The sequence below is a fragment of the Mustela nigripes genome, chromosome 11 (genome assembly GCF_022355385.1).
Source record: "Mustela nigripes isolate SB6536 chromosome 11, MUSNIG.SB6536, whole genome shotgun sequence".
Lineage (NCBI taxonomy): Eukaryota > Metazoa > Chordata > Mammalia > Carnivora > Mustelidae > Mustela > Mustela nigripes.
Window position 1 is genome coordinate 17,446,820 of NC_081567.1, and position 17,737 is coordinate 17,464,556.

The window sequence follows — 17,737 nt, forward strand, 5'->3', positions numbered from 1 at the left end:
TTCTGGTGCCCTGTGAGAGAGATGCTAAGGCACTAGAGCGAACTTGGCAGCTCTTGGTGTGGGAAAAGCACGAGAAGGGGGAGGTGTGTCTGTGGGGAGCTGGTCTGGCCGTAACCATGCAGTCTCGACAGCGCAGGGAAGCACCCTCCCCGTCCTTAGGAGGGAGCCCCGAGCACCCTTGTGTTCTTCGCCACTGTTCTGGACGAACTCATCCCCTGGCCCGCGTTGCACTCCTATCCTGGCCAGTTTCTGGTTCTCCTGTTCTGAACAACCTCCCTCATCCTTCTCAACGTGGCCTGTGCCTGTCCCAAAGCTGTCCCGCCACGGACTGCCCTGAACTGCTCAGCACACCGCAGCCCAGGCCCCAGGAACAGAGGGGCCCAGCTCTCAGACTCTTGGATAACCCTTCCCCCGACTCCCTCCTAATTTCCTGGTGACTTTGAGGCTGCCGTGCCAGGAAGGAATTTCTAGATTTAAAAATAAACTTTATTTTTTGTTTTTACATCTTTAAGTTCAGGATTTGGAATAAATCTTACAATCTAAGTGTTCATCCATGGAGGTAATGTTTCTTTTTTTTTCTCTAAAAGGCTGTTATTAAATTGATGGATGGTGTGTCTTACAATTGCTGGCATCTTAAAACTGAGGAAATTCAGCAATTTAAAACGGAGGTGTTTGTGGAATTAGGTCCACTGGAGAACCTTCCACTTCCTTCTAAAAGCAATTACCCCTGTGTCCTAGACATGGGGCTGTCTCCATACAAAAATGCTACCCAATTCTGAAAGTAGAGAGAGTTGTCAAAGTGTTTATAGTTGATAGTGAAGGGAAGTGCCTACAGACACGGCTAAGAACATCTACATGATACTTCCCAGGTCTGTCCACAGAAAAGCCTAGAAACTGTGACCAATCCAGTAACAATGAGCATCTCTAGGGGCTCGATTATGGTCTCTAAATACCATTTCACACTAAAAGGAACCAAGGCTTCTTGGGGAAAATGGCTGATTCCACATCTGGGATAAGAAATATACAAAGGGAGCCTGGAATGTCTTGTGACCTCAGAAAGCGGGAGAGCTGTCACAGACTACTATTTTAAAAAAGGATCCAAGCGCTCTCGGTATCTAAAAGCAACTGTAAGTTAAAACTGCAATAAATTGAGACCCTTCACAGTCTGTTTAAATTCATGATTTATGGTAACCAAATGCAAACCTTTTAAAGTATGCTAGGGAAACAATTTTTTGATTTTTGCAAACTAAAAAATAAAGGGAAAGAACCAAGCATGTAGACTGCCTTTCCTATTTGCATTGTACTGCAGAGTAACCAAATAATTGAAGAAAAATTTTTCTTTATCGGTGAAAAAAAGAGTGACAGGCTCAGCGCCCCACCATCTTGTAACCAAGTGGATCTAGCCACTGAGCACTGACCACCCATGTCACAAAAAGCTTCACCACCAGACACTCTATATGTTCTGAAGGGAAGTTGCAGTGACACCCACACCATGTCATATCTGCCCCTGTGGTCAAACCTCAATCTGATCAGATGGCTAGATCTAATGAACAATTTACAAGACATACAGGGGCCTGAGGAACAGGTTAGATAACACCATGGAGATGCAACCAGGATAATCCAGACTCTATAGGGCAAACAAATATTTCTTTAAGAGATAATTCATAACAAAAAAATGAAGAAAGATGGAAGGGAACCTGGAGGTTATAAAAAGCATAAGAGATCTATCAAAGAATCATAGCATAGGGACCTTATCTAGATCTGAACCCGACCAGTCACAATGTCTGGACCTTTTCTGGACTTCAAACTAACCAATCACAACGTATGGACCTTACTGGATCTCAAACCAACCAATCACAACACATGGACCTTATCTGGACCTCAAGCCAACCAATCACAACATGAGGCCTTTTCTGGATCTCAATATAAGAAACAAACTTAAAAAAGGAAGATGAGAAGAAGGCTTTCAGGGAAATAGGAACATGCTGGGTGTCTACTAATTTAGGGACTCACCATTAATTTTTTTGAGTGTAACAACAGTACTGACACGTTCTCTTTAAAATCCTTATTGGTTCGAGCTACACGCCAAACCGTGTAGAGGTGAACGGCTATCAGGCTTGGGAGCTGCTGTGCTCACATCATCTGGGGGGAGGGGTTTGGGAAGTGGGTGAGTGTGGATGAACCAGTGGGGCCGGCTGTGTGCGGATCACTTCTGTAGCGGGAGCTGACCCAGCGGGCTCCAGGCCTAAGTATATGGGTGATCTGCTTTTGGGGTGTTGAGTGGTTCATGAGCAAACATGGACAGCAGGCGTGAGGTTAAGGGGCCCCTGATGGGAAAGCAGGAAGGAGTCTACCATTGACGGCGGCGCTCTGGGCCAAGCTGGCAGTGCAGCTGTGGTGTGGCCATTCCCTCCCTGCCCTCCCGCCAGGGGACTTACTGTCCCCTCCTACTGATAAGGCAAGTGAGGCAGGGGAAACAGTGGAAGTCCGTGCTTACGTGCACAGGTCTCCCGCAGACATCCATTCCGATGACTCTGACCCTCAGAACGAGTCTGGGTGACTTCTGGCCAGTTTTTAATCTCTCGGTAGCTCAGTTTCATTTGTAAAGGGGATGGCCTCTTAGGGCTGTTTAAGGCATAAACGTAACCTGCTTAGTGTAGCCCCAGTGTCGGGGCTCCAGGAATAGCACTCTAATTTTATTATCATTACTATCGTAGTTGGAGAGGTTAAGAAACTTACTAGCTGGCAAGGGGCAGAGCCAGGATTGGAACACATGCTTCTGACCCCTCCAGGCTCCTGCTGTTTACAACTCCAGGCAGAGCGCAGGCCCGGCAGCTGTCCTGAGCAGGGGGCCGGTGCCTGTCCCAGGTTTGTCTTATTGACTGGCCCCAGTCTGGGCTGATACAATCAGATAGAAGCGGAGGAAAGCACCCATGGACACTTCCAGAGCCATCCCCTCCAACCTCGAGCAATGGCAAGCTTTCAGCCCCCAGAATGGGGCTGCTCATGGTCAGGTGCAGAGCTGGCGTTCCAGGCCCTACACTGAGCATGGTGGAGAACACACAAAGCACGGCTGTGTCTGGGAGCAGGGGAACCCTGCCTGCCTCTGGCCGTGGGGCCTTTGGGGGTGGGGGGTCACCTCCCTTTCCCAAGCCTTGGTTTTCCTTGACTCTAAAATGAGAAGTCACAGGGGACACCGGAGGGGACAGAGTCACTAAAGTGTCTGACTCTTGAGCTCAGCTCAGGGGTTGGTCTTAGGGTTGTGAGTTCAAGCCCTGAGTTGGGCTTCACGCTGTGGGTGGAGCCTACTTAAAAACATATCAGTGAATAAAATGGGAAGACCACAGACCTCACGGGGTGGCTGGGGAGGGCAGAATGGGGAATCACTATTTGAGATTTGATTCTGGAGTCACAGAGCCTGAGCGACCCCGCCTCTCAGGGGGCTGAAGCGTCCTGCTGCTCACGCTGGGAGTGGAGGGCTCTGAGGGCGTCTGCAGGTGGCTTCTCACAGACACTTACTTGTCCAGGGTCCGGGAGTCATCGGTGTACTCGGGGAGGTCATTTAGGTCTCTGGGAGAGGCAGAGATCTGGTGCAGGCTGATGGGCAGTGCCTGGCCATCCTTGCTCACCACTTCCAGGCCCGTGAGCCCCAGGTAGTGCGGGTCTCCCCAGGAGGCAGTGAAATTCAGCTGGAGGCCTGTAGGAAGAAGAGTGAACAGCAGCGGTTGTGGAGACGGGAAAGGAGGTACCTTCGGCCTCTGCGTTCTACCAGCTTGAAAACCCCAACTCAGATGAAAGTGCCTCTCTACCTTTTCTCTTAGGGACCCGAGGGCCCAGGACACTGCTGATGTTCTGGAAATGTCTGCAGGACGCATGGGCCAGTGTTGTTTAAACCTGCACATGGGGGTGGGGGTTGGAGCCTGGGTGTCTCAGTCCGTGAAGCGCCGGTTTTCGTCTCAGGTCATGATCTCAGGGTCCTGGGATCGAGCCCTGCGTTGGGCTCCCTGCTCAGCGGGGAGCCAGCTTCTCGCTCTCCCTCTGCCCCTCTCCCTGCTCATTCTTCTTCCCTCTGTTTCTCTCAGATAAATACAACCTCAAAAACCAAACCAACCAACCTGCACCAGCACTGGATGCTTCCTCCTGTCTAGCGCACTGCCCCAACCAGCTGTTTCACACCCGAGCGTGGCTCCCTGTGCCGCTCGGCCAGCAGGCCTTGTCCACCTGGCTTCACCCACTTGTCTGACCTCCTCTCACACCACGGGGCACGGCTCCACCCAGACAGTCTCAGTCATTCCTATTTCCATCCCTCTCTCCTGTCACAGGGCCTTTGCCCATGCTATTCCCGCCGAAACTCACGTAGCCTCGTTGTGCTCACCCTTCAGATCCCAGCTCACTTCCTCAGGGAAGCCCTTCTGACTTCTCTGACCACATCCAACCTCCGCCCACAGCCTGCCACCAACTTCCATGCCCTGGTCACCAGCGTGATCTTGTGACCATTTGGTAAACATCCGTTTGCCCCGCCAGAGGCGAGCTCCCTGAGGGCAGAAACTCTATCTGATCTGCTAGACCTTTGTGTCCCCACAGCCCGGCGCAGTGCCTGATGCACAGCAGGAGCTCAGTCCAGATGGAAAGTTTAAATAGGTAACTGCGCGCGGGCAGCTATGTCGATACAGGACGTCAGAAATGGACACTTTAGACACTGGGCACTACTGCGAGACTCCCGGGATTCAGAGTAAGGAAGCGTTTTTACAATGATAACCCCATCTTTTTGCCCTTGCCTCACCCCCGTCCATCAGAATCCATCTAGAACTGACCCTCTGTGGTCCTGAGGCAATACGGTCCAGGCGAGTCATCCATTTGCCCGGAGGGCTCAAACCGAACGAAGCCCTTGGTCAGGGCCTGTCCAATACTTGGCTAGAGCTCGTCTCTCCTTACTGGTGTCCCATTAGAGCAGGACCAAGCCCACTGAACTCTCCACCCTGGGAGAACGTGGAGCCTCTTTCAGCACCCTCCTGGGGGCTTGTGTTCAGAAGATTCACATCCTAGGCAACTTTCACCGAAGGCCACCTGGAAGTCACGTGGCCTCCACCTCCTTGAGCTCAGGAGCGGAGGCAAAAGCCCAGGGAGGCCAAGCCGCCCGGTCTTCCTGGAGCTCGGCTTCCTCTCCTATGTGCCTGTCATTTCCCACCTACGTTTTGTCACGCAGCCTCTGATCCTTCTGCTCTCCATGGTGCTGAGGCGCCCTGGAGAGCGTCCTGGGGGCAGTGGAAACGTGGGACCAGCCTGGTACTGGGCCACACCCTAGCTTCTCACCGCAACGGCATGCAAAATGACCACAAACTCTTTACAACGTGACTCTGCCACTCCTCCCATCCAGAAGCGGAGTCTGTATGTCCACGCCCTCACTGAGGCCGCTGAGAAGACACCCTCAGTCTGGGCCACGTGACACGCTTTGGCCAATGGGAGAGCAGCAGAGGTGGCGAGGGCAGAGGACGGAAAGCGCGCAGGTGCACCTCGCCACACTTGGGGGTCCCGCCGCATGAAGGAGCCAGCCAGACGTGCCCGGTCTCCCCACCACCCCGGCCAACAGCCTCCTGACCACTGGATGCGGGAGAGAAGACACCTGAGGTCATTCGGTCGCCAGCCCATCTGCCAGCAGACCAGACCTGTGCACAGGCCCAGGAGGGGTCCAGCCAAGCCAGTGAATTATGAGCCTGTCGTGGAGTAAACAGCGGTGGGCTGAAGCTGCTCGGGTTTGGGTTGGTTTGGTCTGCGGCAGAAGCTAACCGATACACTCCTTTCCATCCTGAGCCCGCGTTCAAACGTCCCCTCCTCAGAGAGGCCTTCCCTGACCGCTCCGCTCAAATGGCACCCCCTCCCTGCTTTATTTTCCATCACCACACTTGTCGCTACCCCACAATGTATTCTCCAGTCCTTTGCCTCCGTGTTTTCTTGTCTTTTCCCCTAAGATGGAAGCTCCCTGAGGGAAGGAGCTCTGTCGCCTCTGTGCACCACTGTAGCCCTCAGAGCCAAGAACAGTACCTGGAAAACAGATGATCAATAAAAGTTTTTTTGTTCTTTTTAAGTCAATGATGGATCAAACAGTAGGTATTCAGTGGATGAACATGGGCAAATGAATCAAAGTAAGATCACGGAGTTTCACCAAATTCATAGTTAATGGTAAGCCGACATTTATTGATCATCTATTATGTACAAAGCCCTGTCCTTGGACCTGGAGATCCCGGGGTCAACACAGAGCAGAATATCTCTGGGAGACACCACTGAGATGACAGACAATCAGCCCATAACAGACAAAGGATCGTTCCAGAGAGTAAGGAATGCCATGAAGACAAGAAGGCATGGGGAGGGGGTGACTGAGCGGAGTAGCGGGGGTCAGGGAGGGCATCTCTGAGGGGAAGCATGGGAGCTGAGGCCCGGCTGCCATTCCTCAGTATTCCTGGAAGAACATTCCAGGCAGAGAGGACGGCGAGGGTGCAGGCTCGGGACGGGAACATAACTGATGACCAAGGGACAAGGAGGCCGGAAGGGCTGGACGCATCCGAGATCACGCCACGAAGCCCGATTTTCTCCTCTCCGCGGTGGGGAGCCTCTGGAGGGTTAGACTTCGAAGAAGGGGGCTGACTCGGTCCCCTCACCTGGGTCGGACGTTGGGCTCTCCAGGGAGACCAGGGAGGGGCCGTTGTGATATAAGGTACGCTGGACAAGGGGTGGCCCTTCTGAAAACGGAGGGAAGTGGCCAGAGGCACCGCCGGGATGCTCAGTGGCTTGTGCGGAAGTGAGGGACGGAGACGACGTTTCTGACGCAGGCGACAGGGTGGCTGTGGGGACCGGTCCCAAGACGCAGAGTGCACGGAGTCGGAGGAGGGAGAAATGTCACCTCCTCCGGGGGGAAACAGGAGCGCCCCCTCCCCCCACCAGCCTCTCTCCAGCCGCCCCTTTGCTGGTCTGGCACACGGAGCCGCAAGGACATCTAATTCGGGGTTGCTCCCAAAGCACCCGCTCTCCTGTTTGAGCTCACATTCACGCTCCGTATTCATCTTCCTCTGGTGTATCAATTAGTATTTATATAAATGGAAATTAATTTTGTTATTTCTCTCCCACGTTTCAACTCTCTCAGCTACTTTCCTATTCATCACTGCTGATATTTGCAAAACGCCCAAAATTAGTGTCATCTGCAAATTAGCAAGTCATATATCCCCTTTCAAAACATTAATAGGATTGGCCATATTTACCAACCCCGGCGCGTTCCCCCCGGGTCACGTTATCAAAGTGCTCTCCATTTGCACAGGCTGGTGAAGTGGGTTTAGGAATTTAGAGACAGTGGTGGGGGGGACAGGGGAACACAAAGGTTCAGAGAAGAGCGATTCGGAAATCACACGCGTCCAAAAGTGGAGAGAGGCTCGGTCAGGAGGTTCTTCTTAATACTGAGTAGAGAAGCAGAGACACCGCGGGTTCCTTACAGCCAAAAGGGCTATGAGCTCTGCTCCTGGCCATCACTCCCGAAGGGACTGGAATACATTGCTGAGAAAGGTCAGAAGCCGGTTCAGCAGGAAGGACATTTACAGACAGCATCTTTGGGGAAATCATCAGATGAAGGGGACAGTGGCGGCTTCTGGGCCAACCTTCCTTCCTCCCTTTCCTCCCTGGCTGGGGCACTCACATCCCCAGCAAGAGCGTGACGGCGGTAGCGGGGTGCGCTGACCCCTCGCCTGGGACTCTGGGGATGGGCTCTGACCCAGGCTGGCCAAACCATGGTCAGCATCTCACCTCTGCCCCCGCCCCGCCGTGGGGAGCCACAGTGATTGGATTATGGATGGGCACGTGATCCAAGCCAGGAACGGGAGACCTGATTCCCCGCCCACTGTTGGCCTCAGTGGGAACAGAAGTTCTTGTGCGGACAGGTCCCAACGGGAGGGAAGGTGAGAGAGAGAGAGACAGGGCAGAGGGCGGGAGGGAGCCACCAAGGCCACCACTGGACAGAATAAGAACTGAGTGGTCGGGGAGATAGGGCAGGGGAAGATGAAACCAAGCCCCACACCGGGCTCTTGCCTGCCCGAGGCTAGTTCTAGCAATTGTGCGGCACTCTCGGCGTCACTGAGCAAAGTGCGCGTTCTGGAAGGTAAGGAGCCGGGCGGCTTCAAAGGCAGCATCTTCTCTCTTCTAAGAGGGAAACTGTCTTCCTGCGGTGAGGGGAGGGAGAGAGGGTCCTTCCTACACGGGTGGGCTTCCGGAGGAGGAGGCAGGTGATAGCGAGGCCTCCAGAGGGGTGTGAGGGATGCTGTGCGCACTGCCCGGGTCCCACGCCCCCCTCCCCGGAACCGAAGGGCTCATTCCTCCAGTGGAGCAGAGTGCTGAGGGCTGAGGGCTCACAGGGTGCACCGCCCTTGGCCTTGCCCCTCCTAGGCACAGCCCACAACCCGAGACATGTAGATACGGGCGTAGAAAGGCCTGGGCCCCTCACTCAAGACCTCTCCAAGGGGTCTTTGCAGCTCCAGAGCTGGCAGAGGCCTTGAGAGGACTCACGAGGCCCAACCCCTCCCTCTGCCCAGCCCACCTGCCACCCCCCTCAAGAGCACGCCCCAGGGGGCTCCAGCGGGTGTGACTGCAAACAGAGGGCGACAGAGTCTCCTGAACAAGGAAGGGGAGGGAGACCAGTGAGCCGGGACCTCGGACCCGAAGAGGCCCCGGACACAGCGCAGGTGCTGGCGGCCGGCGCAGGGGGGGAGGGAGGACCTGGCTGGAAGAGTCAGCAGGGAAAAGAAGAGGGAACGGAACCCGTGAAGCCCAGATGGGATGTGCTCCGAGGCCACAAACTGGCAGCGGGCTGGCTGAACATACGTGTTTTGTTTGGCTCATAGGGTGTTTTACAATATTACAAAATTAGTCACCAACACTTAAAAATTTGGAGGTTTCACATAAATATCCAGATTTCTGTCTTCTCAGAAGACCCAGCACCCTGGGCGAGGCTTCCTGCCACCCCCGCCCCACCTGGAACGGGGAAGAGGCCTGTTCTCCTTGCGCACGTGCCTGAGTTTGAGTGCCCTTCTGGAAAGGCCTACTGCAGAGAGGCAGCCCTCCTCTGAAGCGATACGGACCTGGCGGGGCCAGTGGACCCAGTCAGGGCTGTGTCAGCCCCCACTCCTCCCGCGGCTTGGCATCTCTGTACAACGTACAACCTGCCCAACTGTCCAAGGGAATGCCTGCCCCAACTGGGCCACGACGCCCCCTGGCCCCTGATGGTCCTCCTGCCCCTGGACACTGTCCCCAGAGAGGATACTCACAGATCCCGTGGTAGATGCCTGGCTCTGGTGTGGTTACGTCGGGGGCAGGCGGAAGGGACGGCGGCTCGAGCTCCAGGACCTGAGTGCGGGTTGGGGGAGGGGCAGAGGGAAAGCAGGCGACTTTAGTGAGACCCGCACAGCCGGCTGGACGCTCGCCCCAAGCATTTATGCACCCCGAGCCCCAGGTAACCCCTTCTGTCTTTTCTTGCATTGCCTGCCACTGTGGAAGCCCCAGGATGGGTAACACGGGCAGACCTAGAAACCCCCCGTTCTTGTCTGAGTCCCCGCCAGCCACTCTTACGGGGAGGGGAGGAGTCTGACACCACCAGCTAAGGCGATCTGGAACAGGGAAGGACCCAACAGACGCGTCCTAGGGAGCTGGAGGAAGGAGGGAGGGGTCGGGGAGGGGCGGAGGTCAGGAAGGAGGGGAGATTCAGCCGCAGAGAGCGGCTCTCAACCCAATGGGTGTGGGAAGCCAGGATGGCGCAGCCCCGACCCAGCGGCAGCCGGCGTGGGCCGGCACACGGCACTGTACACATTTGGCTCATCAGACCCCACACTGTAAGCTGGGACAACGTCGCGGACGAGGAAGCTGAGGAGCGAAAGGAAGGGAAGGCGGCTGCCTGGACGCAAGAGGTGGGTGGGCATGGTGTTTCGGTGCCAGGAACAGCAGTGCCCTCAGCCCGGCCCCTGAGGCCCTTCCTTGCCTGGCCCTGGGGAGAAGGGTGAGGAAGGTGGCTGCCAGGAGGATCCACGATGCCCAGCAACCTCGGGTCACCAGGGAGAGGCCGCTGCCTGGCACCCCGTGCCTTCTCCTGCCTTCTCTGCCTCCTTGCCTTCCCAGAGCCTTCGGGATCTCTCCCTGGTGGGTGCGCTGAGCTGCGCACCCAGACAGGTAGGATGCAGGTCCAGCCCTGTCACTTTCTCGGGGTGAGTCACTAGCCTCCCAGAGAACTTGGGTTCCCTGTCTCAGAGACAGAATGAAGGGTTCCTCCCTGTCCCTCACAGGCTGGATGCGATCAGTGACCATCAGAAGCATTCGGAAAGGGCCGGGCACACGAAAGGCTTCAAGGTCAGCTCCCGACTGGACACCCATGGATCCAATCCAGACCACAGACGTGCTGGGGCTCACAGAAGGTTTGAGAGCTTTCCCGCTTAGTTGCCAACAGTTTTTAATTGGGACATTTCCCACAAAAACCCAGATTTCTGGCTTCTCTCGAGAAAAATCAGGACAACTATCAACATGAACTACAACTCCTGTGTGTCCTGAGAAGCAGGGAGCTCAGTAACCCCTCAGTCTTGCACAATACCCTGCCAGGCCCCTATGGGCTCTCACCCCACCGTGAACACCGGGGGACCTGCACCCCAACAGCCTCATGACCTTGCCAGGCCCTGCCTTCCGACCTTCGGTCTCCAGCTGTACGCACTCCCTCCCACACCCCCTGTAACCATCTCCTCTTTCTCCTTAGGGCCTCAAGGCCATCCAAGGGGGTTCTGGGTCTCCAGATTCCTGATCCTTCACTTGGATGGGTCCTTTCCCTAAGGGTCGTCTTTTAGTTCTTAAAAAATTGCTTTATTGGGTGCCTGGGTGGCTCAGTTGGTTAAGCAACTGCCTTCGGCTCGGGTCATGATCCCAGGGTCCCGCATCAGGCTCCCAGCTCCGCAGGGAGTCTGCGTCTCCCTCTGACCTTCTCCTATCTCATGTTCTCTCTCACTCTCTCTCCCAAATAACAGTTTTTTTAAAAAAATTGCTTTATCAAGTTAGAAACACACACTTCGGAGTCCTGCATGCAAGTTCTAGCCTGGTTACACACAGCGGTAGCGCTGGGTGTCCTTGGGCAAGTCACTTAACCTGTCTGAGCCTTGGTTTCCCCAAATGGGGATACTAACGGTCTCTACCTGCACGGGTAGTTCACACGAGACAACATGGAGCTCCACCCCTGGATCACCACACGTGTAAGGGAAACCAGGGCTGAGATGATCATTATTTTAATTCTAAGCCTGCCTATTCAAAGCGTTTCTAGTCCTCTCCATCAAAAACAACAGTGAGTGATCAAAACACAACCGAAAGCAAAAACTCCCCTGAGACTACCAACCTCTAAATTACAGAGACGACGCAGAACTGATTTCTCCTAGCTTTGATTAAAATTTGAATACTTTCTTCACTTTGCTTTAAAAAAAAAAATAAAAAAATAAAACATAATTAGAGAATGAAATATGACATAGAGGACCAAAAAATGAAGTAGAAAAATGGGAAATGTCAAAACAGTAGCACCAACAGCTTAAAGGCTATCCATCTTCATTCTGCCCGCTGCACGGAGTCAGGAGGACAAATCTCTCTGGGGGGGGCCTCCCCTCCCTGCCAGTCCTACCCGGTCCTCAGCCCATGGGCCGGCCTGGGTGTAGGGCCTGTCTTCTCCCTCGCTGCCGGCAGTGCTCGGTCTCCTGGGCGTCTCCTCGCTCTGCAAGCTGTAGGGGCTCTCCGGGTCCACGTCAAATGTCTCATCTGAGCAGAATATGGCCTCCAGGATGAGCTCATCGGTCGTGAACAAGATGGTGTCTCCAAAGTGCTCTGGTGCTGGATGGGATACCACAGAGACAAGAAGAGTCACCTGGCCCCAAATCCCAGTGGTCTGGACAACAGGAACCCAGACCATCAATCTCTGTGCTGTAAATCCCCACCCACCAGACAGCTCCTGATTTGGGACAGGAAGCCTTCCTTGTTATTATTCACACACTTGCAAGTGAAATTCATATGCCCGAGGAACCACTTAGACCTAATGAACGGATCTAACGTAACGAGCGTCATTGTGATCCGTCGGGAAATGAGAGATGCTTCTTAGGTGTGGGGGAGGCGACTTAGCAGATGCTGTTGGGGCCCCACCCAGGTGCCTGCTGATCCCTTTTTGGGGGCTGGAGGCTTGCCTGGAAGGGCGTGGGAGTTACACCCCCAACCCGGGGAGCCCTGCTGCTCTGCCTTAAGGCAGGACAGATCCTGCAACTTATGCTCCAGAGCTCCCTTTGGGATCAGGGTGAGACTCAGCCTCCCCCAACCACTATCCTTGCCCGGCGTCTCCCGGTTCCTATGCCAGTGCGCCTCCTGGCACCAGAGGCTCTCCTGGGAGCACCCCCTCAAGAACTCGCTGCAGAAGAACTCCCCCTTCTCCGACTCAGGCGCTAGGGAAGCTGAGTAAGGCCGGTGCCCGGGGGAGGGGTGTAATGAGGTCAGCTCGTGCACCCCCCACGTTGCACAAAGCGAGGAGTGAGCCAGGCCGAGGAAGAGGAGAGGCCCATCTGTCACCGGCTAGTTTCTCCTCAGAGCCTCAGCGGGTAGCAGGTAGGGGCTTCCAGGACATTCTTATGGACATACTCTACCTCCCGTCAAGGTCCCCGAGGCCTTGGCGATTTCTCCTTTAAAGATGCACTGCGCGTCTAACAGCATGGTGATGTCCTTCACGCCACGGAAGGAATGTATCCGAGATTTATTGTAGTTCCAAATCCGGATCAGGGCGACTTGGCAAGGCTGCACGAAGTCTATGGAGATGGAGTGAGGCTTGCCCAGGGTGAAAGGGGCCAGCCAGACGTGCATGTCATCCTGGGTCCTGTTCACCCCGTCGATGAGGTTGGTGACCACGCGGGGGTCCTTCCCGTAAGCTGGTAAAACATTGATGTCGGGGGGGTCTGCACGGATGTTTGCGATCTGCACCGGCTCCCCCTCGGAACTGAATATTTCTATTCCGTTAAGGCCGACATAATGCCTGTCCCCCCACGTCGACTTGATTTCAATGACCAGGCGCCGTCCGTAAGGCAAGATGGGGATTTCGAAGTCACTGCCATCGTCCGCCTCTGCGGAGCTGTCGTCCGGCCCTCTCCTGGGCTCCGGCTTCTCCTCCTCCCCCGGGGGCAGCTGGTCACCGCGGCGGCTGTCCTTCTGCTGCCGCAGAAAGTCGTCCAGGATGTCCCCCTGCAGTTCCATGTTGGAGATGCGTCCGCGGTGGGAGCGGTCAAAGGCGCTGAGGGAGTCCCAGGACTCGTGCAGCAAATGCTCCTGCTCGCTGCACCACCGCGACCGCGGCGGCGTCTCGGTGGACCGGGTGTCTTCTGGAAGAACACAGGACAGGGGAAGCCCCATTAGTGGCCTGTGTGCAAGCAGGGAACCTTTATGGATGGTCCCAACTGGGGCGGCTCTCGGCTAGGTGAGGGTCACTCTAAGGGGGACATTCTAGAAATCAGGGTGGCTGCTCTTGGCTCTCTCACAATGCCTGGAGGCCCCATGGGCCTTGGACAGGTGGGATCAGGGTGTTCATCGTCTGCCCTGCCTGGGGACCGTTGGGACCACGTGTCACACGCCAACATTCAGGTTGGTAAAAAAAAAAAATCGATGACGCTACCCAAGTCTAGAATCTGGTTGTTTTGCCAAAAGCAAAGCAATTTTCAATATACCTTGGATATTCTGAGAGGGAGACCCCACCCCACCCCCATGCAAGCCAAGGGCAGACCTTTTTGCGGTCTGAGGACCTTGGCAGGAAGCCATTCTGCATGTCAGAGACTCACAGGACGGGTGGGGGTGGAGGAGGGGTGGAGGGGGCGATGCCTGAGTTAGCAACCAGCAGGGCGGGCTAGGGGGCTGTCGCGTCATGTGACTCAGAGGGGGTTTTCAAAGGCTGTCTAATGGCAGGTGGAATGCTCTGGGAAAAAAGCCTGCTACGCGCTCTCGGGCTGCGGCAGAGCCTGGCCCAGGGCCGTGTGCGCCGACGTGTTAATACGCTCCTCTCTGGGTAGTGGAGAGAAAACACTTCCAGCTTCTTCTTGGTCCCCTGATCTTCTGAGTTCTCCAGATGTATTATTTTATAATCAGGCGAAAGTGCTATAAGGGACACCGACGACACAGGTCAGAGTGTACACCTATGCGTGGCTAGGCTGTCTTCGAGAACGGAAGCCTGCGTCCCCAGCACGTGGAGAGTGCAGGCCTGGCCCTCAGAGGGTGGCTCGAAAGGCCACAGTCTCCTCCTTGTGGAAGAGTAAAGCCCCAGCGGGCGCCCCCACAGTGGCCTGTCCTCACAGCCATGCCACGGCCAACTGCCACGTGAGGGTCATTCTGGAAAACCGGCAGCTGATGACACGGACGTTCTGTTTCTTCTCCTTTCATACTGGACTGTGCCCCACACTCCGTTTTCCGCCTGTCTCCTGGGGGACCTGGCTCCATCAATTACCCTCTCTCTCCAGAACCCTCCATCACCCCCTCCCCGCTGGCACCTTGCTCTCTCTCCACTACAGACACACATAAATCTCTCCTACCGGAAAGAAAAAAGGAAGCCGGGCCTGATCTCGTGGCCTCCTCCAGCTGCGCCCGATTTCCTCCCTCCCGAGGCTGCAGCCCCCGTGCCTCCTGGCCTCCACCCTCCCTCAACACCTGCAACCTGGGGCCCTGTTGTGCAGTTACTGGTTTGGCCCACCCAAGTCCCACCTGCCCTTCTCCTGATCTTCTTTTGGGGATCCCCCCCCCCCCCCCCCACCATCCAGATTAAGCAAGTGCTGACAGCATCTTCCAGGCTGGGAAAGGAATTACAGACCAGGGGCTGCTTCGATTGGCGCCTCCAGGTGGCAGGACCTTGGCCGTGGGTGGGCAGTGCAGGTGGTCGATTTGCTGCCCTTTGCGGGGAGCCTGCCTGACAATGAAGCCCAGGGAATGTGGGCCCAGAGATGGAGACAGAGAGTCCTGATGACATCATGTGAGCCCCTGGTTGCCGCCATGCCTGAAGTCAAACCCCTGGTGACTTTCCATCCCTTGCCTTCCTAAGAGTCCTGTAATTCCCACAGCCCTTCACTGAGCTGACTTTCTGCAAGTACACGGTGACTCTGAGTACTCAAGCTTTTTCTCAGTCTTCATGCTTGACACCCCAGGCAAAGCTCTTCCATTAGACAGTCTCTTGTCTGCCGGCTCAGGAGTGTTTGCACTTCTGGGCTCTCTCCATGGCTGCGACTGCCTGCCTCCCCATGCCGGAGCCCTCTCCTGAGCTTCTGCCTGACCCCATCTGGTCCTCTCTCAGTAATACCCTCCCTCCTTGACCTTACCCTGCCAGCTCCTGGCTGCCAGGTAGGCACTGCTCCGATTTCTAGGTCAAGTTCTGGCTTCTCTCTCCTAGCCACGACCTTCCAGTTCCAAAGCCCCCTCCGAAGGTGCAGACATACCCACTGTGTGCCTGAAAGGGAACTGGTCACCAACGCCTCCAGCTGGCTTGTTGTCTCCATTAGCTGGGAATGAAGATCATCTAGTTCCTCGCCACGGCCTCCCCCAACCTGGCCCTCAGTGTGGTCCTTCTGGCTTCTCTAACCTCCCCTCACACCTTCTCCCTAATGATCAGCTCCACTGTGTGGGCCTTTCTGTTCCACGGACACGAGTCTCTCCTCTGCCAGTCACGCTCCTCTCTTGGACCTCCGAGTGCTGGTCCTTCTTGGCCTGGCCTCCTCGGGGAGGACTTCTTTGTGCCACTCCCTGCTGTGTCCCAGCGCCTGGCATAGAACGTGTGGCACAGATGTGCTTAGTCCACGTCTGCCAGCCCAGCGATGGACGGCTGGCAGCATCATTGCGTAGCGCCTGGGCTGAGGCCTGGGCGCCGAGGGACTCCCCCTCTCCACCTGTCAGCTCTGGTACACCTGTCTTCCCCCCTCTCCCCACTTCTCATCTGCCATTAAAGAAGACCCCAGGAGTTCCTTCCTTTCCTCCAGGTGTGAGGCTTTAACATCTGGCAGAAGGAACTTCCATATGGATCGTCATGACATCAGTTTATTGGTATCTGATTCGCATTGACTGAAATGAACCTGGGTTGGTCTGTACGTGAGCCGAGGAGAGTGAACAGACGTCGTCTGTCAGGGACCCAGCCTGTGTGTCTTGGTCTGGGTGGACGAGAGAGGCAGGACTCTGTTCTCATTCTGTGCCTGCTTTCTGATTTTTTCTCCCCGAGATGTATACGTGGGGTTCTGAAAGCAGAGAGGTGCAGGCTTTCTCCTGGACCTCTTGGACGTGAGAGCAGGCTGGGGCTCCACGTTTCCCTCTGTCTGCAGCAGAACACACCACTTGCCAGTCCCCAGGAGTAGGAGCTTTGCCTTGTCTGTATCAACATTCCTGCCCACTTGGAATGCTTGGCATGGACATCAGAAAGCCACTCCTTTCATCTGCAGTCGACATAGTCTGGGGGAAGGGGAGCCGCCAGTATAGATGACTTGTACTAGTATAAGGTGACTTATATATATAAGGGAGCCTTACAACTACCCCTTGGTGGAGGTAAAAAGGAACTACAAAGTTCAAAACTCGAACTTGTAAAAATCAACGGCACCACCGAGAGACACATGCTAATCGCTCCTGAAACGGGAAAGGAGAATGAAGGCAGGGAGACACAACAGAGCTACGTGTGTTCACCGTGAACAGGCCTCCGGCCGCGGCCGATTGGACGGGGGGCACACACCTAAACCACCTTGGCCAATCAGCGTCTTCCCTGAGACTTTGGGAGCAAGAGCCATTGGGGGGAAAGGTCACTCTTGGGCTACGGGGCATCTCCTGTCCTGTGCACAGAGCAGAGAAAGCTGATCTCATGAAGAAGAGTGTGGGAAAGTGGCAGAGGCAGAGCCCAGCAGCCCTGGGGAGTGGGCTGGGAGAAGTCTCCTGGGAGCCCACTGGCTTTCTGCTTCTCCCTTCCAATTTTGGGCGATGGGCAGCTACACCTCTGGTCTCTGGAGGTCCTGCGCTCGAATGGGGCAGGTGCAATTTTATTCACCTCTAGCCAACGGACCCCTCATGCAGACACTTCCAAAATGCAGATGACATTACAATGAGATGCTTTGTTGGACAAAAGGATTTCTGGGCTCTATCCTTTAGTGACAACAGGACTCTGGCCCCAGGGAAGAACTCAGGCAGTCACTCATTCTACAAGCATCGTTGGAGAGCTCGGCCGGCCGGCGGCTTTCCTGAAGGGCACGGCTGTGGGATTTGGCTCTATGTAATGGGTAATTTAAAATTTCTAAGCAACTTTCCTTTTTAGCATGACTGGCTTAACAAGCATTAAATCTCCAGGGCTCAGTTCTCAATGTGTCATTAAGCCAAGCAGCGAAATGCCTGGAAAGAAATTAAAATGAGACCAAATCTTCTGAATGTGGACAAGTTAGAATAACACCCATCACCTCGAAGGTCCCAGAGGTTCTGTGGGTCTGTTTACCAGGAAGGCCCCGGCTTGCCTGGCTCTCCCCGGTGGGGTGGCTGCAGAAATGGGGGGTCACTGGGTTCAAGGCGTGGATGCTGGAGCAGGATGGCCTGGGTTCAGATCCTGCTCTAACCCTTTCTGGCCACAGGACGTGAGCAAAGTTACCTAAGCCTCACATTTTCTTGATCGTCAAATGGGGCTGGCGTGAAGATGAAATCATTTTGAGTAACGTGCCTG

At 55.2% G+C, this 17,737-nt stretch overlaps 1 protein-coding gene across 3 annotated transcripts in view; it reads right to left on the minus strand.

Annotated features, from left to right (window-relative positions):
* KATNIP (katanin interacting protein) overlaps nt 1-17,737 on the minus strand; it is a 172,472-nt gene that overhangs the window by 12,629 nt on the left and 142,106 nt on the right. For all 3 annotated transcript variants that reach the window (XR_009407000.1, XM_059415072.1, XM_059415073.1), the window contains 4 exons: nt 12,678-13,403; nt 11,675-11,880; nt 9,303-9,381; nt 3,520-3,697 (listed from right to left, as the gene is read on the minus strand). Coding sequence is in view for 2 of the 3 variants with exons in the window: in XM_059415072.1 (XP_059271055.1) it covers nt 3,520-3,697; nt 9,303-9,381; nt 11,675-11,880; nt 12,678-13,403 (1,189 nt within the window). In the remaining variant the exon portion in view is untranslated. The remainder of the gene's footprint in view (nt 1-3,519; nt 3,698-9,302; nt 9,382-11,674; nt 11,881-12,677; nt 13,404-17,737) is intronic.